We start from the raw sequence: 24,497 nt of genomic DNA, 5'->3' as shown, positions 1-24,497 counted from the left end.
TCTTATTTAAATCTATTTAAAACTATTTAAACAACACTTTGCTCATATTATGTGTATTATTAGCATTACTGTGCATAAACAAAAAGTGCTAGAAAGGTCTAGAAAACTCTGAATATCATCTTGTTCAAAGAAAAAAAATGCAGAGTTTCTCCTTCATCTATAATGTCCGCAGTCTTTTTAAACAATTCTCAGTATCTCATATCTATTCCAAACAGTCCAGATCTTATCAAAAGAGATCTGAATCTCTTCCTAATTAAAAAGTTACATTTAACATAATCTAATTTTAATCTTCATGTACACAAAATCTCCAGGCCAAAAGAGTCCTCAGCAGTAAAGATGCCCTAAAAGGAGCATTCTCAATCTAGAAAGGCCATGACAGACAGGATATGGTACATTAGTAGACAAGCTTTTCCCTTTTTTGTACAAACATAACTAAGCAATCAAAATCAATAATCAGTGTTTAAAGATGCTATAATTAAACTGTGAACTTCACCTATAGATCAAAAACCAGAAGAATTGATTAAAAGAAGTTAAAAGAAAATTATCTGAGAGAGAGATAAACAGTAGGCTGATGAATGATTAATGGCTTATTAAGGCTAATCTGAATTTCTAAAAGGTACCTATACATAGAATAAAACTTGGAAAATAATTCTAAAATTTGATATTATTAATTCATTTGTACATAACTAGAAAAAAATTAAATAAAGTGAGAAGCAAACTAATTAAACACTAAATTCTCTCAATGGCTGTGACACATGTCCATATAATGTCATAGCACAAAATCAGAACAATCCCATTTCTGCCCCTACACATTCAAAGTGATTTTCTAAAAATAAAGGATTGTTGTAATCATAAGAAAAATTTAGAAAAGAAAAATAAAATATGAGAATATGATCCTCCAAGGCTGGGAAATCTGGCCCCCTCGTATTAAAGCACTTAAACACAGTTTCTTTAAATAAGTACCTAATTTCAGAACAATTTTTCACATACGGTTAGAAAAAGTCCTTACGTGGGTGCTAAAGTCAGGTTGGTTATGAACTCTAAGTCAAAGTGTTAGAGATGTAGCTCTGAGCAAAGGAAGTGTTTCAAAGATCATAGGATGCCAACATAAAAAAAGTTGAAAGAGAGGAAGTGTAAGTGTTCATAATGTGACTAGACACTCTTTCTTTGAAGTCTTATTCAGGAATTTTTAATACTAATATCAATTACTTCCAAGCTGAATTTATACACCTATTATCCTGTCTAGTGTGCTGGAAGAAAAGAAATGGGGCCTCAGAGAATTTAACCAAGATATTCATGAAAGAATTTGATCTTTGTCTGTTACTAACGCAGATAAAAGAAATTTTATTTTAGTTAATTTTACATTTAAAGCACTATGTGACAGACTGTTAAGGAGAGAAAAATTATTCATCTAAACTAAGAGCTGAATGAATTTTTGGAGCCGTATTTAGTGAAAGAACAATATTTGATCTGAGCTTAAGCTGGAAGCACTTCAGAGAGAATACAAACCCGTCTAACTACAAATGGAGGTTTATCAGTTTCTCTTCTGAATTCATAAGGACCAAGGTTTAAATGGGCCAGTCGTTGCCTGGCTTCTTCTGATAGCTCACACATTCGTCTTTTTGTGTATGGAGATGGAGAACGGGATTTAGAAGCTATTGTAGGTTGCTCGTAGTTCTTTGTTGCTAAGTTGTGCCTGCTTTTCTCAGGTGAAAGAGTATTTTTCTTTGGTAACTTTGTTTGCAGTTTTCCATTTGGGGTTGAGTGGTGTACACAATTCAAATCACCCTAAAGTGAAAAAGAGAAATTATCTGGTTTGACAGCATGCAGAACAAAGATCACTGAAAATAATGCACACAGGGAACTAATTTAAGATTTAACAGAAATAGATGCCATGTCAAATTAAGTTCCCCTCACAAAACTATAATCAAATAGCAATTTAAAAACAACAATGTATTTACTATTTTCTCTGAAACCAAAAGGAGGTTAAAACACACATTACTGCATGTTAGATGTTAAGGTTAAGTGTCTGATACTTACCCAATCAGCTTTCTCACACAGTTAGTGTACAGAGACTGTAAAAAATTAAATTGGATTTTGTCACAAGTTCATTTAACACAAACTTTACCTGGATTGGACATACACAGATTTGAAGCAATTTAAACATTTTTTTAACCTTTTAAAAGTCTTACCCTTTAAAATAAAATACATAAAATAGAAGCTTATTAAATAGTTTAAATTATATGCCTTTAGAGTTGCCTAAAGCTTCATAAGAAGTGTAATTATATTCTCTGAAATTTATATTTTCTTGGATCATGGTGAATTTACTAGTTCTTTAAAGAGTTATAATCAAGAAGCTACGTTTAGTAAAAAAACCTCTCCCCCCCCCCCAAAAAAAAACCCAAAAAACTTTAAAGACCATCTTCCAAAGATCCTGTCAAATCACATGAATACTTTTGCAAAAGAAGAGGCAAAGCAGCTATTCATCTGTGCAACTGGCACTTGACAGCCAAAATATGCATTTTGTAGCTAAAATTTATAAAAATCCCACCATTATCAAACATTGCCTTAAAAGTCTATCTCTGAGTAGATACTACTTTCAAAGTACCTACATACAGCAGAATAAAGGTAAGTAGAGGAACAACCAACCTCAGCACCTCCCTTCCCACAACATAGGATGGGGGTGGTGCTGTTACAGTTTTTGTTGTTGTTGCCAACAAAGCCTACCTAACAATCAGGACTGACACCCCCTCCGAGTAACTACTAACTTCTTCAGTGACCAATTTCAAATTCTGGGAAACCGTTTCCAACACTGAAGTTTTGTTTGAAATACATTATCATTCCTTTGTAATTCCTGACATTAAATGAGCATTCTATTACTCTACAAGCTTTATAGGTCAAGGCACTCTAGATTATACAACTCTTATCAGGCTACTTAGTCGGCAGGATGTTTGAACTTTGAATACCTCAGTATGGATAATTAGGTTTTCCGGTCAAATATGGCCCGAATTCACAGGTTATAAAAGATAAAAAATGATGGTATAGCAAGACTTTTCTTCCTGTTAGAAATTCTTTTTCAAGCTTGAGGAAGTTGACGTTAGTCTTAATTCTGAATGCCGCATGCACTACTTCAGTTCAGAAGAACTCAGAAACAAAATGTCCAGCTTGCCTTCAAGCCTTCTCCTCTACACCCAACAACGAAAGAGGCTGAGGTTGTATGTTTGTTTTGCATCACCATAGTTTCAATCTGGCGTCACACTGACTATTCATGCCACTGTCTTTCTCACGCCTGTACTAGCACTTGTGCAACTGGTAATAAACCAGAGTATGGAATCGGCTCAAACAAAATGAGACCCATTCTCTAAGATTAATTTCAATTTCACCAGAAGTAGGCTGTGCTTCTTCTGGCCTACACCAATCATGAAGATAGACCTTCACTGCAACATATGCCATTTGACATGCCTTTCATAAAGTATTAAAAACTTTTAAGGACATGTTAAATTTTAAATCAAACTGCCCTTATTGAAGTCACCTTCAGTGAAGTTAGTGTTCTGACAATGACAATTTTCACTGATTTTTTTTAAAAATTCTTTACCTAAGTGTCTCTGTACATTTCATTTGCTAAATTTGGAAGAAACTTCTCAGTGAACTAATTAGCAACACCACAGACAGGTCAGAGTCACCTAACCCTCTCTGCAGGCAAACCTTCCTGACAACCATTTCTTTGTAATGCTATTGCACCATTTTTCAATAATATAGCAAAAAAGGAGGATGTAAGAGTAACTTTATGTGACAGCTTGTGCCAGGAAACCCAACCAAAATTCCAGTGAGACCAGAGAAGAGTGCTACCAAATGAACACACACATTAGAGAGGGATTTTTTTTCCCCAGTCTCTTCAGCTACTTCTCCTTTAATGTTGCTCATTGCAGAAGCAGCATTTCCAGATTAATACAGACAGCCTTTTCAACAAAAATCTTAATTTCCATTACTGTTCCTGATATTGTTATGGAAAACAATTAAATTAATTGGTTTGTTTTTGATAATGTACCTTCTCTGACTTCACCTAGCTTTCATTGTCCTTAATTTTAAGTGTCAGTAAGAAATGGTGAGAAGGCATCTTCCCACCTACAAATACACCAGGGATTGACACTTCAGCTGATCATAGAACATAGCAGCTGATAATTGTTTCAGATTCAAGGAACTCTCAGCCTTTACTGTCATGCACCAAACCCACTCTTTACTCATACTTGATTAAAAATTTAATCAAGTTGTCAAGCACCCATGATAACTGCTTTAACCACAACAAAAGAATGAGAAAAGTTTGAAGTGAGCAGCACATGCAAAAATTGGAACCAAGGCTATCAATATTAAATCTAGAAATTAAATTGCAAACAATTAAATTATGCTAACCTGTATGTGACTCCTTCCTGAGCTTAACAGACTTTCTGTAATAAGGGAGCTTGTAGAAAATCTCAATTTTGGTGCAATTCCCTAGAAGAGAGACAATAATTGAACATCAAGCTCCAACTCGAGATAAAGGGTATCAAAGAAGTAAATGTCACCTAATGTAACAAACCATTCCTAATTTTCAGCCATCTCCTTTGTTAATTTCAGCCTTTAATAAAGATAATTAGAAAAGACAGAACAGCAATGGTAAATGTCAAGATGCTAACATTTGCATTTCTGACAATTCAATTACAGATGATTATATTGCTTTCGTACAACAATTAAGGTCTGACTTTTATTTCAATACATTTCTTTGTCAAAAGCACTTTTAAAGATTTTTCATGCCATGCTATACAGCATCAATAAAAATTCCAGTCATGCTCTGGAAGTTTCATTAATGCTAACTTTGGAAACTTATTTATATATAGTCTCAATTGTGCAATCTGTTTTGTAAAAACATTTTGAAAATTAGTCAATTACACTGCAAATAACTATTCGTTTGTAACAGTATGATTAAGAATACCCTTTATTCTGTAACCAGTAGAACGAAGTCTGATTTCTGTGAGTTGTCTCCCATGTTCTATAACCATGTTCCATTTCCTCTCAATCCCCTCTTACACATGTGGCTGACAAGAGGCAGCCCTAGTGGAACCAATTTGGACTCAGCGGGGTCCAGCTGGGCCTCCCAGTCAACCAGCAGACATGCACTAACAGCCAGCAAGTCCCTCCATCTTTACGTGGGCAACACTTTCTGTTCACCTCACCTTCTTTTACTGCAGTCATGTCTAGAAACAAATTCCTCTGAAAGCTCTATTTCCTGATAAATTTAGTTAGAATTGGCCAATGTATACAAAATTTACTGGGTGTAAATGGCAGAGATTATGACACACAAGTGTTATTTCCCAAAACAGCAACACTTAAAAAGGCATAAAAGAACTAAAGGCCACATACGCTATAAACAAGTGGGAATCATCTATGTGCATCTTGTACAGCTCTGCAGAAGCAAAGAGAGAATCAAGTGTCCCTAGAACTTTCTACCCTCTCTTCTTTCAACACAGACAGAGTTTGCTGCCCCGAGGCATCTGTGTGCATGGGCATTTATGCACATGAACACACAAAATCACAGAGAAACAAAAAGGAGCTGGTCTGTTTGCAACTCTGCCCCACATTCTTAAGAATCAGCAGGAACTTCATGAGCGAAGTCTACTCCTGAACCAAACTATTCTCTACAACCTGACTAAACACAAAGTGATTTCCCATAAGGGAGTATGATCTGGGCCCAGGTTATATTATGGAAATGAAATGACAAAAATTCCAAGAAAGCTCAGTCATAGTAATTAACAGAGTCCAGGATTCAATCAAGTCAAGTTATGGCATATAAAAGAGTTTTTAAGGCTGACCGTCTTTAATCAACTCATTTTTATTACTAATGAATTGTCAAGTGCTATCAACAATTTAAAAAAGGACACATCAGAAAGTCTTCTATAAAAAGCAACAACAGAGCACCTACTGCTCTTACAGAGACTGAGAATGATTAGAGAATTGTTAAATGCTCATAGCTAAAAAATCAGAGAAAACCATGGTTTCTTCAGAGAAATGGTTTGTGGAGAGGGAACACTGGATGACAATTTCATACATAGGCATGGATATGTCAAAAGTAATTTACAGGCCAAAAGCAATCAGAAGAGTTCTTCTGTTTTCTGCAGTTCCCAAACTAGAGATTGCTGAAGGATATTCAATACAGTATTACATAAAGACTGGTGTGCAGGCCCAAACATGTCTGTAAATGAAAATCCAGCCAGAAAGTTTGTGGGCTCTATTCTTCTGCCTCCAGCCTAGTGGTGTCTGCAGCCCTGAGCAGGCTTTGCAGTCCTTCTGTACCAGTCATTAAACAGAAGTGATAGGGACATAACACTAATTTGATCACAGAAAAACTGTAAAGGTGGCTCATATTTAGAAGGACAAAAGTTAGAAGACAAGTCTAATATGTGCTTTTGACTGTAAGGAGCATGAGTACAAGTCTGTAGCTTAAAAAAAGTATATATGAATATAACAAGGTCAGGTATTGGTATGCTAATGAAAGCATAACTAAAAAGAAACTGTTTTAAGTTACATGGCAAATACTGGGTGAGGGTGGAGAATGGAGATAAGAACGTCTGTAAGAAGTCACCACCAGTCAAGGCTTAAACATATTCTGAAAAGCAAGGGTTGCAGAGAAATACAGAAGAGCCGGCAAAAGCCTCAGCTGGGCAACACTGGACCAGGAGAGATAACCTGAGGCACGTCTTGTACGCGTATTGTGTCTGTAAGCTTCATAAGACATTTAGCCAGAGACATTATCAGCCAAGTGCCAGATTTCTGGAGGAGTTCTGATCCTCTCAACTTGGGATTCCTTCCAACTGGCAGATTAGCAGTGTTAATCAGACACTGCTTGTCACTGCCTATCTGAACTCCACAACCGCAACCTTGATGTTGCTACCTTTATTTTTTTAATAAAGGACAAATTTATTTGGAATCAAAGTGTCACTGAAGCACAGCTGTCAGTCAAAAATACTCAACATCTCAGCCAGCTATAAATAACTTTTCATGTGGGAAGAACATGGCTTGACTAGCATAGGAATAATGTGAGGGTTCTCAAGACCTTGTTTAACACTTTCACTTTTGCTTAGCATTCACATTCAGCACTTGGTGCTGACAAAGTTAGAAGGAGATACTTGCCAGTAAAGCTTCGGCAACACTAGAAGATGGAGGCATTTGAGACTGCATTTCTACTGGAGGTAAAAATCCTCTCATGGCTACCGTGTTTGGCAAGCAAGGAGAGGAACCACTAGTGCTTTTGGGGAGCCTCCCTCCAATTCCATCAAATACAGCTTCTTTATTATTCCTGAAAACGGGGTCAGTACGTCAAAATCCTTTCTTAAACTGTTCTTTCTGCGATGGAGATGGAACAGCAACAGATGCTTCTGCAGTCCTCGTTTCAGGGCAGAGATGGATTTCATTTACACTCCTCCCAAGGACATGGAAGTACATTTCTGTCTTACATCAGTCAACTTTTTAAAGCTACTACAGTGTCATCATTCAGCTACACATCCAAATGACTCTGATCACATCTTCTCACAGCTCACAAATTATGGCACCTTCTCTTTATTAGAAAATACATAATTTTTGTATTAAAGAACTCAGACCAACAAAAAAACCTCAAACTTCTCCAGTGGCTTTGCTTCTACAAAGATTCATTATATTGCATTTACAAAAAATCTGAAACCATTTTGCTAACACCACCTCATTTATTACTACCTCCCTATCTATTCTTTCTCGACACCAGGAAAGTACCAATTCTGTAAGTAATACGGAAGCAATACAGTCCCACCCTCTTTCTTGAGCCATCACTAACATGCATAGGAGAAGCCCTATCAAAGAGATGTTATAGCCAAAATATAATGGCTATTTTTGCAGGGACAGTTTAAGCTGCTGCAGAACCATACATTTTGTATCACAAAAATCACAGCTTTAATTCATTCAAATGTAACACAGCATTAGACACCAAATTAACACTTTTAATTGAAAGTGACTGGGCAATTTCCAAGTTGCCCTCACAGAGGAAAGATTATACCAGCTAAAAGATACCAATGACCTTTAATCAGCATTTCCTTCCTGCCATGTGTTTTTAATCCAATCACAATGGACAGGGCAACTGAGTGCCTATCTTCCCAACCCAAATATTCTGCCAATCCACTAGTAAAGTTAACCAAAATAAGACAAACAAAGCAAACCCCAAAACACATCTCCCACATCATCACCATCATCTTCAAAGTGCCCTCCTGAGTTATTCCACTGACACCAAAGATTCAACAGTCAAACTCTAGGAAAGGGTAGTGCGAGATAAACTCATTTTCATTTACTACGTACTTGAGCCCTTATCTCCAGAAAATTAACATTAATACATCGCACTCATTCTGCCAATTAGTTGTCATTTATCATGGCTTTTTTGAAAGTGTAGAAAAGGCAAGTTACTAAATGAGTGTGAATGGCCTGAACAGACCTTAAGAAATAGGCTTTGGAACTGAAAAACAATCATGCAGCACTAAGCTTAAGTTCGGTTACGTACTATTTTAGTGGTGATCTTGCACCTCAGGGAGGCCCACAGGTCAGATGGCATAGCACTAGAAATTTGTACTGATTGTCATTATCCTGAACAGCACCTAAAATGGTCTGAAACAAAATGCTACAAAGAGAAACTGAGGAGGAGGGTTACATGGTTTATCTGTTGAGAACTGTGAAGTTGATATGACATCTCCCTCTTCTCTTGCATCCCTTCAACTACCAGCTGCACCACAGATTAAATTGAATGGAAGACATGTCATGGTGACACACTGCAAACCAAGTGGAAACTAACTTTTCCACAGTAAATAATTTCTCAAAGCATTTTGAAAAAAAGATTATACCTTCAGCAAAGTTCAACTCTGGATTTGTACATTCAACACCTGAAATGGCAAAATCTGTCAGAAGTAATCACTTTTCATTTGAAGTAGTTCAAGGGGTTTCTTCAGTGAAACACACTGTATCATAAATACAATCCACAGATATACACTCACTGTAAAAGAAGAGGACCTCTTCATTAAAATCTCACGATCTAAACCATGGTGCCCACGCGTAAGCTTAGGGTCAGGGAACAGGAAATCTCTTGTATTTTCTTCATATGTAGCTAGAATTTTTCCTGCTAAAAAGAAAATACACACTTTAATTGGAAAATAGACAAAGCCATATACTACAGACACCACACACAAGACCATATGGAAACTAAGATAAATTTTGTTCTTTACAAATTAACAGCACGGCTCTAAAATTCCTATCACACTAGGAAATAACTTCATCAAGTGAAATCAGCAGCAGAAACGTGCAGAATCTATCTGAAAGTATGTTTCACTGTTACTGTAAAAAAAAATAAAGGAGATTGTGTTAACTGTTCTGTAAGAGACATATCAGAAGTTTTCTCTAGGCAATTCTTCAGTAGTTTTCCTCATTCTTTCCCTCCCATGCCACAGAAGAAAACAGTATTTTTTTCAAATGCCAGAAAATCCCTTATGAAAAAATGTATCATTCCATATTACAGAATAGTAATAGTAGGCATAGCAGTAAGAAAGAAATGCAAGCAACATCAAATTCATTATCTTGAGATTTTTCTCACTATCTTGGTTTGCTACTTTTTTAAAAAAAAGTTTTTTTCTTTAGGGGAAAACCTTGAATGTGTATTTTAAAAAAATTTAAATTGTGCTATTGCAGTCATCTTGTCATCGTATGTTGGGCTGTATGACACCTATCTCTGACCCCTGAAATTAAATTCCTTATGCAAGATCTCTTACTCTCCCACAATAAAAATCCACATTCAGTATATTTCTGCAAGTAAACAGTCTGGTGATTCACCTGAGAGAAGCAATAGTTTCCTTGAAAGTATTAAGGACAAGTGACAGAGAGCGCTTTTAATACCACAGTTTCCAAACGAGTCCTCTTTAAAACTTGACTTTATTTGCAATAAAATGCAGATTTACATTATTCATGGGAACACTTGAATTTCATTAAAATAGATTTTTATAATCACACAAACCAATAACAGAAGTATGACAAATCGCTATTTATTATCTTCACATATCCCAAGAGACCTGTAATACTTATAGTGAGGATAAGACTTTTCCCAGTGGTCACCATTAAAATGGAAGAAAAAAAAGTGTCATTCTGAGAACAAGATTATGCACTCTGAAATTTCACAGACAGACACTTTGCAAGTGAATTGTGATGCAGTTAATAAGTGTGCACTGGATGATTTCAGTTTATTTTCCATTTTTAAAATATTATCACTTTCCTAAGCCCGAGTATGGTACATTTCAATATTCAGTTATTATTCTCTTTCAAGAATGAGATCCTCTTGATCTATTAACATTTTATATTCAGAGGACTATTTGTTGAAGAGCTTTCTATGTTGTTTGTGTGTTGGAAAAAGTGATTGTGCTGTAATGGGCAATGTCCTCATAGAAATTCACCTATTAAACTGCATAATTTATGAAGAGATTGATACAATACCTGGAGGAACGAGCTGTATTAGTTCAAGCACTGCTGTGTCAACTAGAAAGGAAAAAAGTTTTTTTCATGAGTTTGAAAAAACTAAAATGGAAAGTAATTCTTGTAGTCAAAACCCAAGAAAAACAGCTCACAGATTTAAGCTTCATAGCACTGTACATAGCTGCACTATTTCCACTACACCAACAATAAGAGAAAATTAAGAACAGCTTGCATAAATACCACAGATGAACACAATGGCATTAGTAGTGTACGAATGACAACTCTAAATTTGACTTTGAAGTTGGTGAGTTCTACCTGCTGCTAAGTTTGTCCTTCTTTAAAAGAAGATGATGCAAGCTTTGCCACTTTTTCAGACAAATCCCAGTATGAGGGAGCATATTCTTGGAGCTTGAGGTCAGGGTCAGTGTTGTCTCACTACAATTCATTATGCTCCACATATGACAAGATATATAATTTTCTTAAAAAATGAAAAGAATAATTTTACAAAAATCAAAAGTTTATGCTTATATTATAAACTAAATTAATCAAATAAATGATCAGATAAAGGAATCTATCTGAATAACCAGCTGGATTTTCCACGAATTACGAGTTTTTGCCATTTTCCTGTTCTAAAGCATGTAGCATACATTTCTACAGGCATTTTGTTAGATAACAATATTTTGGGTAAGTTACTAGTAACTAAACACAGAAAAAAACTTTTGCCTGCACTGACAATGTATCTTCTGTTCTTAAAGCCCACTAGTGTTAGGGTCCTACTTATTTAGTACATGATGTACTACATTGGTTACCCACTAGCTTTTCAGAGAACAGGCTCCTGACAGAAAAATTATCACATATTTTAAACCTCCAAAAAGGCTTCAGAGCCCATACATGTGTGACATTAATGCATACAGCATAGTATACATAAAAAAACAGAACCTACGTTCCAGTAATTCCACAAGGTCTCCAGGATCAACAATATCAGAAAATGCCTGGAAAAGAAATTAATAAACAATCATAATGGCATAGTCGAAGTCATCAGATGGACCTCTGGAGACAGAGAAGGAAAAAAAAAAAAAATAATATGCTCCCTTGCTTCAGATGGTTGCCAAGAGTCGTGTCCCCACTGGAAGAAGAAAGGAAACTGAAATTATCATTTGGCACATGATCAAATTCATTGAAAGCTAGAAGTTCTTGTCATCTGCTTTCTAGCCATTCAGGTTACCTCTCCATATTTAAATTAGGAGGTATTGTGAAGAGTTGAACACGCAGAGATAAGTATTGTCTGAGAAAATTTCAAGAAAGATAAATTGCTGAATATACTAGAATTCTGATAGATGAAGAATGTGACTATGCATGTACAGAGTACTGTTCAGGGCTTTTTTTAACCTGAATCCCATGTGAATAGATAGCAAGGAACAGGGGAGGGTGTTGCACTGGATATTCAGCAGGTAATAGACTTCCTGCTAATTCCGTACAAAAGTCTCAGCAGAGTGGTGTAGATTACTTTGCTGTTCAAGGTACTGTTCAAACACTGAAAATCACCATGTACTGATGCTCCACAAGTATCTAGACCTATTCAACAGCTACTTGTAAGAAGACTATTATTCTCAGCTTTCTTGTTCACCTCTTTTGTAAGCAGATAAACCCTGGTATCTTGGAGTTCCCCTAAATTACAATGAAAACAGCATTCAGTACATTTCCCTTAAGTAGTTTGTGGTACGTTTGCCTTGAAAGAATTATGGTCTTTTTTACTTTTCAGTAGCTGGTGAAATTATCACTGTTTGTATCTTTCCCACATCACCAGAGCATCACTGATGTTTACTCAGGCTGGTTTTCAAAGTGCTAGGGAATGCTTAAAGGAAGAGAACTAGAAAGGGCAAAGTATTATTATTCATAGGTAGTCAGGAAGCCAGATCATATCTGTAAGATACTGTGTTTCATTATCCCTGTGGTACTAATAATGATGCTAGTAGGGACTCAGAATATGTGATAAACAACTGTAAATTATAAGGCCAGAGTGCCAACCCGGGAATTCTGGTGACAGACCATGAAAAAAGTATCTCAAAGGGAGAAAGATGTCACCAAAAAGGCTTGAGCTGCTATTCTATCTTTCTACTAAATTGACTCTTCTATATCGTATAGTCTTTGTTCTTCACCTTGCCATAATTTTTAGAACAACATTCAGTTCCTTCCAAGCCAGGAAAATAGACACTGAAAAAGGACAGTTCACAGAAGAATGAGCAAACACCTAAAAAGTCTCATCATACATTATAATCTTCAGTACGCATAATTATTGACTGACAGTGTGGATAATACAGGCACACACCTCCTTTGTGCTGAAAAGAAGCAAGAGTTACAATACTATGCCATCCTCAATGTGATTACTTGTGCTCAGGGGCTTTGCAATGAGTTTTTGTGGAGTTTGGGATGGGTTTTATTTGGCTTGTATTAGCTCTTGACATTATCTTACCTTTTCAAATACTAGTTTTTCTTGAAAGAAGAGAGGAAACGTTGCAGGGACGCAGTGAGTTTTTTTGTACTGCCCAAGTACAGAGACACTGAGATAAAGTTCTGCTTTGTCTTTCAGCAGCACTCCAGGGCAAGTTATCTGTAAGAGTAACACATTCATTAAACAAACTGAACTGTTATAGAAGTAACAGCTGTTTTCAAGATAAAAACTAAACGGTCAAGGCTGAACTGGTTGATTTCTGAGAGTCAGATTATAACAGACTAGAGTGAAAAAAATTCTTTTCTAAAGCAGTTCTGTTTGCATAGACTGACTGGGAAAAATACTCACCATTTTAAAACAATGAGGACCAAATTCTTCTTACTGTAAGTAAACATACTCCATTGTCTTCAACAAAAACTGAGACCTGGCATTCCAATCCTAGGTTAATATAGTTAAAGGCACGCACTGACTATATAAGAGTTAATCACCAAGGGTCAAAGCAGGTTCTATATGAATAGTCATGTAGAACGAAGTCTGTGTGATGCCAAGACACAAAAACACGTCTAAATTTTAGCCTAGCTACAAAGAGAATGAAGCTGGTAAATGTACATGCTTAGATATCCATACTCTGTCCAGCCATCAAAAAAAGCAAGTTTATTTGCAAATATTATATTAACTTTGCTTTCTAATATGTAAATAAGAAAAAGCAACTGCTGTTCCGTTACTATAAGACACATGGTACACAAAGTTTTATCTGAGAAGTTTGGCCACCTTGGAGGGTATATTCAAGGCAGGGAAGTCTCCTCATTAGGCTGCCAGATACTGCCACTAATCTCTCAACTTTCTCTGGACAATTCTTAAAGTAAGAAGACATTGTTATGTTTTTAAAGCTCTGATGAACATTAGACTTTCTTACTTGTGTTTTCACTGCAAGGATGTACACAACTCATTGCAAAAGTATTTGCTATTTTCTCCAAGTCATGTGGTTTTATTACCCAGCCAGAGAATTGTTACCTTTCACTTCAGTTCTACTGCTCACTTTTTATTGCAGTGTAATAAATATGAGGTTGTCTCTTCCAACATAAGGTTGCTGGAGAAAGTGTTCAGACTTCCAATTGCCAGGTAAAAAGACAAAGGAGGAGAGTGACAGGAATTAAAATAAGTGCTTTGGTTACAGTCTCCTACTCCCAAATGAATGTTTTACTTGAGAAATCCTAACTGGATTAAAAAAAAAAATATAAACAGCAGAAAAACAGCCTCAGGTGAAAGAAATAACAGAAACCAATGTGTGATAGATTATTATAGATACAGTATAAGCTAAAAAAACAGTGTTTCTATTCATAAATATCCGAGAAGGAAAAAAAAGGATCTCCTCTCCATGTAAATGAGGGCTTCAAATCTGCAAGAAAAGTGCCAGAATAATAGATATCCCAACTGAAACAGACTGTCAAGCATTAAACAGCTTGTATGACACTCATGCAGTTGCAAGTGTGAACAGGAGTGAAAGAGACAGATTTCATGCATACAAGGCAAGATGCCCCAAACTACATACTACAAGTCATATTAGCTTAGTTCTCGCTTTTCTTCTTGACATTTTTGTAGAATTTACAATCATTTTTAGCTGGGGTTTCATGCCTTTCACCTTAGAGAAGACAACCAATAATTGCCTATTTATTGAGATGAAAAGTGAGAAGTTCGAAGACATTGGAGAGGGCAAAAAGGCAAACAACAGGTGTCATTTATTCTGGCTATCCTGTAAAAGAAAATAAAGTCTTACAAATCAGCTTCTGGGGGGGCAAGATAGTACATGCGGAAACTTGTGCTTCTATTACCCTTGAGATAAACTGCACAATTCCAGCCTGGGCTGGAACACCAAATCTACATGTTCATGTAACTTTAAACCAGCTCCAGAAATTAATGACACATGTATATCTGCAGTTCATTAAATCTATTTTGTAATATGTGATGCATGGAGCTGCATAACACTTAGGAGACAAATTGAAGCTTGTATCTGACTGCAAACTGTTCAGGCTGGATGAGGGACCATTTTAAAAACTGTATTAGTATTATCTATAGATCAGCTAAGGAAGAGGGATATCAATGCTGCAATTAGCTGATCTTACAACCAAACAGGAGGACTATATATGTCTCAGGGATACCCTGGATTTCTCTCCTGCAGTCCCCAGGAGGATGGAAAACATGTACCAGCCCTATTGTTGGGACATCACAAACAGCCATAAAGAAATCACTGAATTCATCTCTTGGAAAGGAATAGAATTCTACTGATCCACAACCCCCTATGGCATTTGTGTGTTACATGCAGTTCTGAAATGGTAGGTGCATATATAACCAATGAAAAAGGCAGGCCTTGAAAAATCCCTTTAATTGCCCATTACCATCAAAACAAGAACAGTTCCCTATGAAGGGCAATGGACAGTATTAACTTCTGCTGAGTGCAAGCTTCCAGATAGAGTAGCATTTTGGACTTAAGAGTTGCAAAAATAATCTTCTCAATGCAAAGAGAAGCCGTTTTAGTCTCCTTACCTGGCAGTAATCCACAATGCTATTAATTCATCTTAGTGCTTAAAGCTTTACCTACCTTCACTGCCGCATTTGTGAATTCTCTGTGTAGCAATGACATGAAGAATAATGTGAATTTCATTCTGTTGCTACATGAGCAATGTAAATGCCAGCGGCGGAGGTAGGCACCAAAATTAGTCTCAAAAAAAACCAAGTAACAATGAAATCTCAGTCTGAGCAATCATGAATTATTCAATTTCAATTAATGGCAGGATAAACCAAATAAGGTCTTTAACTAAGGTTTTCCATTTTAGAAGAGCAGCCTTTCAGAAATGAAAACTAGCAGTGAGATAAACCAAAGAGCTGGTGGACTAAGATCAGAAAAGATCTTGAAATTTCATTAAGTCAAAAGGAGCAAAACTCATCTGTATCCTAAAGCGAGGGAAAACCAAAGAGGACAGAACTTCTGACACAAGCCTACTGGTTTCAAAGAGGGTTGAGAAATACACAAAGCATGTAAAAACCCAGGAAAAGGAATCAGAAATTTGCACAAGGCTTTAGTCACAAATAAAGGAGAAAACAAGTGGACGTAGTAGAAATCAACCAAGATGTGAAAACTAACAAATCTATGTCCCAAACACAACTGAATATTTTGCCTTGGTTTTAATGATACTTAATACAAGAGCAACAAAACAACTTAAAGAATGAAATGATTAGAAACAGAAGTTACCCAATATGCACTAGGACTGGACCAAGGGAGGCTGAATCATATTCAGCCCAGGTTCTGAAAGAATGTAATTTCTCTTGCTGGATCTATACATAACTAAAACCTGCATTATGAAGACAAGGATAGTACCATCTGCTGAAAAATAACAAATGCAAGGCCCATGTGAGGCAGAAAGAGAGATGTGAAAAATTACAACCCCATCAATCAGAATATTTAAATACGCAAAAGTATAAAGATATGGAAGAAACCATGACTAAGAAAAAAGCCCAGCAGTGCATGTTTCGTAAAAATAGATCAGTCAAGCAAAACCTGACATTTTCTTGAAAGCTTATTTTCTGGATGGAGGATATCATATGGTGCCACATGAGAAATTATTACTTATGATGCAGAAGATGGGAATTAGTGTGAAAGTCCTAAGGTGATACAGAACTGGTCAAAGGACAGCATCAATAACGTGCAAAACTGGGAGGCATCAAGGTCAGGGTTACTATTAAAAATGTTCCTCTATATATCCTGGGATCCATGCCTTTTAATATTTTTAATGACCCTGACACAAGAAGTCAGAGTGTTCTCATGAAATTTTTCCAATTAAAATTCAGAAATCATCAGAGGTCAACAAAAAGATACAGAAAAACCTGTTTGTGGGACCACAGTAATAGAGATGAGATGCACCTACTGTGCATTAACAACAGTTTTGCTTTCACTGGGGGGGCTGACCTTCAAAGCTGGCTGAGGGGAAGATGATAAGTGTGTTAATAAATGACAGCATAACTGCAGTGCAGCTGTGAAGCTAATATTAAGACATATAGGATGAATATTGGACTTTTTCTCCCTGACGTCACCCAAGGCAACAGTGAGACCCCATCTGGAATGCTGAATTCAATTCCGATCCTGATCAATGAAAATTCAAAGTGGAAGAGTAGCACTCATCCCTAAGATGATCAGAAGACTGGTGAGCCTATCACACAAAATACTACCAAAAGAACCAGGTCTCTTTAGCTGACAAAGATAATTTGTGAAATGACAGAACTGCTGCCCAAAAAATACATCAAGAGAGCAAACACCAAGGACAGAAAAGGTATTTAAGTGAAAGGCCAGTGTTGACGTTTGTGTAAGAGTAGGGCATCAACTAGTCAGAAGGAAATTTATGCTTGAAAGTTTTCAAATCATCACAGGAGTGAAATGCCAAGATAAGCTCCAGTGAGGAAAAAAAGGCAAAACAAGTGGTTCAAAACTAGACTAAATACACTTATTAGAAGGGTTATGTGAAAGAAATTATATAGCATAGCAGGGATATAACTGAACGACCAACATGTGCTGAAAGGGGCACTCAGATCTGTGTTGTACATTTTCTGTTCTGTCCCTTTCTACCATTATTTGTAGCCTTGAGAGCAGGGTAAATAACAAATGCCCCATGACTGAAGAAGCCTGATCCTGGGGGAACGCCTTCCCTGTACTCTCTCCTGCCACATGAATAGCTCACAGCAGTAGGATCAGAAAAGGAAAGTATATCTGCTCCTTTCCAGGAACCAAGTGGGCCTTTGCATTGTGAAGATGAATGTCTAGCTGTTGAGACAGCAGAGCAACACCATTAGGGTGATACCCTCACCATCTACATGTAGAAATTCACAGCTCTACTTTAGAGCAGCTACACAAGTTTGGGAACAGAGATGATTAAGCAACCAGGAACAGCAGTATATTTCCCAGTATATGATTTCTGGATCCACACTTGACTTTTCTGGCTGGCACCTCAGGTTTTCCTTTCAAGCAGAAGTATTCTGGCAGCCCTTGCCCTGTGAGGAGGCCTAACCTCTCGATTACAGCAACCAGGGTGTGTGAAGCCAACTCCAGAGTAACAAAGCACTACCTACCTCAACTATTTCTTAAAAGTTATCAGGAGAATGCTACAGACTCTTACTTTACTCTCACCTTGTATATAAGCAGAAAACTTTGCAAAGTGCAGAAGGAACAGTCTTAACATGATTAATGTAAAACCTTTCCACTTTCACTGCTGTTGACCTCACCCCCCACACATAACACCCAGGTACTTCAGTGCCACATCTTGCCCCTCACAGGGACCTCATCGCCCACAGGGGTGCATACGCCATGTACAAGCTGCTCTTTCCTGGGACTTCTTTTGCTCTGTTTTTTCAAGAGTGCTTTTCCCACAACACAGAGCTTCCTAAGAATCAGTGTCTCTTAAAAAAGAGTTTTTTCACGGGAAAGAGAGAACTGTGAAGGACCGCAGCTGCTGCTAACACCAACGGAGGGGCAGGGCGACCGGCTGCTGGAGGATGCACACACCGAAGGGGCTGAAGCCGCCCAGCAGCCAGTCCTGAGCTGCAGTTCCAGACGAAGGCGGCCCCCAGTCGGCGACAGGGCCTGGACCAGCCTCCCAGAAGAACCCCCGGACCGGGAGAGCGGGGCGGCGGCCGAGAGGGGGAAGCAGGGCGAGAAGCGGCGCCGGAAGAGCAAAGCCGCCGCTTCTTCCCCAGCCTGCGGCCCGCCGCACCCCGGCTGAGGACGGCGAGGTCCGCGGCCCGGGCACTCACCGAGCGGACGTCCAGCTGCAGGACGCAGAGCAGCGCTTTCCGCGGCATGGGCGGGCGGGCCGGGGCGGGGACACGGACCCAGGCCCGGGCCCGGCGGCTGCCGGCCCGCTCCGGCTCAGCCACGCCCCGGGGCCGACGCCGTTGTCACGGCAACCGGGGCGTTTCCGGCCCCCGCCGCCCCGCGCATGCGCACCATCCCTGGCGGGCGGGCCGCGGCGGGGCCGGGCCGGGCTCGTCTCCGGTGGCTGCGGCCCGCACCGTCCCGGCGGCGGCAGCTCCCCGCTGCGGCGCGGCCTCCCCGCCTTCCCACAATGCCCTGCGCGCCCGGCCGCTCGCGGCCACCATCACGCCCACAAGGCCCTGCGCGGCCGCGCCGGCCCCTTCCCACAATGCCCCGCGCCAACGGCCAGCGCCCCTTCCCACAATGCCCTGCGCTGCCCTGTCCCCCTCAGCGCCCTGCCCGCCTTCGCCCCTCTGCCTCCGCACACTCTGCTCAGGTGTCGCCGCCTGCCCTTGTCCTGCGCCTCACAGCTTGGCCTGTGCTGGCACTTCCCCTCAGGGGCCTTCGGCGCTGACAGGGAGCTGCATAAAAAGCTGCATAAAAAGTGGAATATGCCTTCGGCCTCCCGAAGGACAGTCTCAGGGATGGGGGCTGTGTTGAGAGGTGAATTGCTGCTGCAAAAGCTAAAGCATCCAGCACAGGGCAGGGGACCACACAGGCCGCATATGAACAGAGTGCTGCAGGGCATCCAAAAGGAGCGTGAAGCTCAGGGCATATCTGAATCCCTCCAGCTTCTTGGGCCTCTTGTGAAAAGGTGCCAAGAGAGCCTTCCCTTCAGAAGAGGGGGACACCAACCGACTTTTACACAGCTCCAGGGCTGAAGAGCTAAAAAGCAGTGAATTTCCATGTTTTCATTTGTCTTTTTTTTTTGTTGTTGTTGTGACACATACTTTGATTTCACCTACATCCTATTTTAGGCTGGAATAGAGTTAATTTTTCCTCTTAGTAGCTAGAATAGTTCAGGATTCAGTATGGGATTTGGTATGAGAAGAATGCTGATAATACACTGATGTTTTCAGTTGTTCCTAAGAGATCCTAAGAGATCAAGGACTCTCCCAACAGTATATAAAGGAGGGCTGGCTGGGAAGGTGGGGTTTCTCTCTCACTTCTGGGATTGCGATTGCGGGGTCTGGGTATTTTGGGATCACAAGCCTGAAACTGGCTGGGTATCGGTGAGTGGTGAGCACTCACATTGTGCGTTACTCACTTGTACTTCCTATTATTGTTTTATTTTATTACAGCTATTAAACTTTTTATGTCCAGCTATGAGTCTCCCTTTACCCCTCCAATTCCCTTCTCCATCCCCTGGCTGAGGGGAGGGTAAGTGAGCAGCCACATGAGTGTTTGGCTGCCAGCTGGGTTTAAACCACAATAAGGCATCTGGGCCCTTTTGACTCTTTGAGGGCCTTGTTTTGGTGTCCTCTGGGTGAGACACAGAGTGGACGTGGTATATTCTAACTGGTCCCATCTTCAGAGACTCTTCTCCACGCTCATATCTGAAACTTGTCTTTTAAGGCCTACCTTTCTGCTTTCATTACTAGACAAATTCAGATTTATGCCACTGATCTTGATCACCATTATGATCATATCAAGGGTATTCCCCAAGGTCTTTGCTACTAAACTGTTCTCAGAGTATTTACAGTCACGTGTAACACCAAAATAGTCTGACTTTCTGCTTTGGCAACTGCAATTAATTTCAGCCTCGGACTGTGAGGGGGTTTAAACCTTTAAATATTCTTTCCAAATTCACAAGTACAGCTGTAGAGAGGGGAGGAAACTCAGTGGACAATTTTAATTGCCTTCAAAAGAGAGAAGTGGCTGAAATGCATCCCACAGCTTGCTTTGTTTTAATTTTACAATTAACAAAGAAAAATTGTGCTGAGTGATCTAGAAAGCTACTGCTAAATGATTTGGAAAGAAATAGCATTCTCAAAATGTTTTGATTGTTCATTTTTTTAAAAAAGGAAACTAGGCAAAGAACATAATATGCAAGTGCATATAGATGCAGTGAAATCTATAGATGGATAAAATATCACTACTAATACTTGATAAAATGACTGGAAATGCAGGCCTCATTTTTGTTAATGTGGCTTCTGTAACAACTGTAAGTCTTTTTTTTAGTCTGAGCAAAGGACAGGATTCTGTATTTAGGGCTTGGAAAAGACTCATTTTTGAATTGCAGACCTCTAATACATATATTAAGGAGGGGTTGACACTTGAATAAAATCATTTTCTATGCATTATCAGTCTCAAGGTTATGAATAGCATTCCAGAGTTAATGAAGAGAAAATTCTCAAAGATCCATAGCCTCAGAGGGTAACAAATATTAAAATAGTTTATTGCTTATTTTCAGGTACCTTTCATATACATGCTTTTTGGAGGGATAAATAATGTGTTAAAGATTGTGAAGTATGACATATTATGGTAAGTGTAGCCATATAAGAACAGAAGATAGATAAATGCTGAAATCAAAAATGGCATCATGTTTGTGATGAAAATTTAATATCCATGTGCAGTGCCCTGGAACAGAAGTACTTTATAGCCCTTGAAAAAGGAGCACAAGGCAGGACAGAAAGCTTCTCTGAAGTGATAAGGCAGCGATGAATTTCAGTGCTTTTCCTTGGTAAACCAGGGAAAATCTGGGGTAGATGAGGGATATGCACTGCACAGAGATGCTGCTCCATCCCTCTGGTCTGCAGAGTTTCTGCCACTTCGCCCCGCTGGGCCTTGGAAAGAAAGGCTGCTGCTGCAGTGCTTTTCCTGTCCAGCCCTTTCTGCAGCAGTGTGAGATCCATCTGGACCTTCTCATTACAGTGAAATGCATGATTTTGTCTTACATTTGCACTGCAGGAACAATGATTCATGAATCTGGGGGACAACAAGGGGAAGCACTGACTTTGAGCACAAATCCATTTGCTAATAAGCAAAACTGATAAGCAAAACCACAAAAAGTGCATGCTACTTTAATAGGCCTGAGGTTTTAACTGCTATAAAGTTTCCCTGCTGTGAAAGCGCATGAATTCTTTTGCTTTTACAAAAGTAAATCTTCTTGTAACGCTGCTTATACTTAGTTCCATGTAATAAAAGAGCCTGGATGACAGCTTTGCATTTTGTTAAGGTTTCTGCAATCTCCTGTATTTAAAAGCTTCATCTTTTTCTGTCCTCCAGGCCCTCCAACATGCCTGCTATGGTAGAACCCTGATGTCATGAAAATACTCAATTCTTCTTTTATTTCTATCATTGCAAACCAGGAGTAACTGTCAAGAGTGAGGTTGTGCTGGTTTAAGATAATTAGCACAAGATTTATACCATACTGTTGCAGTGCTTGTGACAGTCAGGCCTCAGGAGTTTCAATGTATTGAAATATGCTACAAAATAGGTAAAGTTGGGAAAATGGGAAGAGTCAGGTTTGCAAGCAGTGGATATTCTAAAGTTCCGAATCTAAAAAATACTGTGGATTAGACAGAATTCGATCAGATAAGACTGGAGATCAGAGAGCAAGTCTAACATCACTGAGTTTGCCAGAGATTTACTTTCAGCTAAGAAGCCAAGAATGGTTTTCTCCTTAAACTTAGGAAGCGTTATGCTGTGTGCAAAGTGGCATTGCACACTCATTCTGGCAATAAGAGTGAAGGAAATAAAGGAGCTTTCCACATTTTTCCACTCTCTATTGCAGTTCTTATGAATGTCGTCAGAGAGCCATTCCTGCCTACTCCAGGCCCCTGATGTTGACAGAGCAGGCAGAAGAGACCTCTGTCTTACTGCACATCGAGCCCTTTATTTAGATATCATCACCGAGTACGATTGTCTTGTCATGAATAACTGTGGAGAATTCCAGGAAGACATCTGCTCAAATAATAGCAACAAATTATGAGATATGGAAAGACTTCTGCATTAGAAAAGGCAAACAAACAAAACATTAAGACTGTTTTACTTTGGAGAGGAGAAAAATAAGATGTAATACAAAAGAGGTACATAAGGGACTGAATAATATGTAGAAATGGGTACTTCTATTTACCCATGCCTATTTATCCTTTCAAAGGACACATGCAATGAAATTAAAAGACAACACAATCAAAACTGATAGAAGAAAGTACTTTAGATAGTGGAACTCATTATCGCAAGATACATTCAACAGTGTTCAAAGCAGAATCGGAGCGGTTTAGGGACCCCATAGGACAATACCCACATGCATTACTTATTTTGATCTTCTCACACACTGCTAGGTTAAATGTGTAATTCACAAAAGTCAATTCCTGTGCAAAGAATTGTAGTCGAGGAAAACAGCCAGCAGAATTTAAGACTAAACAATCCCAGTATGCTATAGAGCAGAGCTGGAAGAACTTTGTAATGTGAGATTCTAATAGGATCTAAGGGGACCAAAGTGAATTGCATTACTGCAGACAGTAATGTAACAGGGAAGGTAGAGTGTTAGATTATTGATGAGAACAGAGGATGAAGATTACCTGAGGGTGTCAGCACACTCTTCACAAAATACATTTTCATCTAATCTTTCTACTTTAAAGCAGGAAAAAAAGTTGCCCAGAAGTTAGCATTCATTAATAACTATTGCCTTAGAAAAAGGCCACAATGATTGTGTCGATCCTGTCTTATTGAGCATCTTGCTCTTTCCTAATGTGCCAAGGACATAACTGGGCAGAGCATTAGGCTTCCTTGATGAACTTACAAGTTGCTGCAGGAAAAAGGCCAGCTGGTTGTGTTGTTATGTAGGCGAACCACTGACCTTTCTTCCCTGTGCCCTCCCAGTCTCACTAGCACCTATTGAAGAGCATCTTTCACTACATGTCTGGAGAAACTCAGTGCCTCCCTTAACATTTCACTATGGCTCAGCCATGACAGAGCAATTTCTCCGTATTGCTGGGAAGCCAATACTCACTTTGGTGGATGTGACTGTTAACTTCACTGATTCTTGATGTACGTCATGCCTAAAACAACAAAAAAAGGCAAGCTACCTAAAGACACTGAAGTTTTCTTAACATGTAAGATGTTTTCCAGGTCTGCTAAATTCTTTCTTGACTGGCTGCAGCTAAAGAAGAAATCAAATCTGATTTGATTACAGCCACTAGAGGAATATTCCAGATCTTGAATTCAGTTGTAATAATTGGAAACTTGCTTTGTAAAGGAATGATCTAAATTAATCTAAGAGATAACTTCTATCAATACAGTCTATGAATTCACAAATGATATAGACACAATCAGCCAAGACAGCATTAGCTTTGTACCCCTAGAAAGTTCCCTGGGCTCTCCCTTACTCAGTTCAAAAGAGGTAACACTTTCCTTTGTGTTTTACATTTTAAAAAAATTGTCTTAGATGGAGACATTGCCCCAGCGAAGTTTTTGCCTGAAACAAAATTCTTCTAACCAAGTTATAAACCCCTGAAAATAGGGGTTTATAATGGGACTGCTGATAGACCCTTAACAATAGTGTCGTGAATGGCGCTGCTATAATTAATGATACTTCAGAAAGATTTATGGTCCTTAGACAGAGATAAAACAGAAATATCATTGCTTCTTTGCCTCCCATCATTTTATCCTCTATGAAATTTTATGTGAAATAAGTCAAATGAAAAATGTAAGCTCTTAATCTTTTCCCAGAGTCCTGTCTCTCACTTGATGAACACTTTTGCAGAATAAATTAGAGCTTTTTATTCCTTATGTATG

At 38.8% G+C, this 24,497-nt stretch overlaps 1 protein-coding gene across 6 annotated transcripts in view; it reads right to left on the bottom strand.

Moving 5' to 3' along the window:
* SPATA6 (spermatogenesis associated 6) overlaps window positions 1–19,041 on the bottom strand; it is a 46,665-nt gene extending 27,624 nt beyond the window's left edge. For 2 of the 6 annotated variants that reach the window (XR_012629832.1, XM_074876103.1), the window contains exons 1-7: window positions 18,755–18,822; window positions 12,977–13,114; window positions 11,447–11,495; window positions 10,525–10,566; window positions 9,042–9,166; window positions 4,411–4,491; window positions 1,510–1,788 (exon numbers count right to left, since the gene is read on the bottom strand). Coding sequence is in view for 5 of the 6 variants with exons in the window: in XM_074876103.1 (XP_074732204.1) it covers window positions 1,510–1,788; window positions 4,411–4,491; window positions 9,042–9,166; window positions 10,525–10,566; window positions 11,447–11,495; window positions 12,977–13,114; window positions 18,755–18,802 (762 nt within the window). In the remaining variant the exon portion in view is untranslated. Of the gene's footprint in view, window positions 1–1,509; window positions 1,789–4,410; window positions 4,492–9,041; window positions 9,167–10,524; window positions 10,567–11,446; window positions 11,496–12,976; window positions 13,115–13,303; window positions 13,380–18,754 lie in introns of those variants that run through there. The other 4 variants (XM_074876099.1, XM_074876100.1, XM_074876101.1 and 1 more) reach the window with 4 other exon arrangements.
* Window positions 19,042–24,497: the final 5,456 nt, after the last annotated feature.

The sequence above is a fragment of the Strix uralensis genome, chromosome 8, assembly GCF_047716275.1.
Source record: "Strix uralensis isolate ZFMK-TIS-50842 chromosome 8, bStrUra1, whole genome shotgun sequence".
Classification (NCBI taxonomy): domain Eukaryota; kingdom Metazoa; phylum Chordata; class Aves; order Strigiformes; family Strigidae; genus Strix; species Strix uralensis.
The sequence above is the reverse complement of the archived record's forward strand: the minus strand, read 5'-3'. Positions and strand labels throughout refer to the sequence as shown.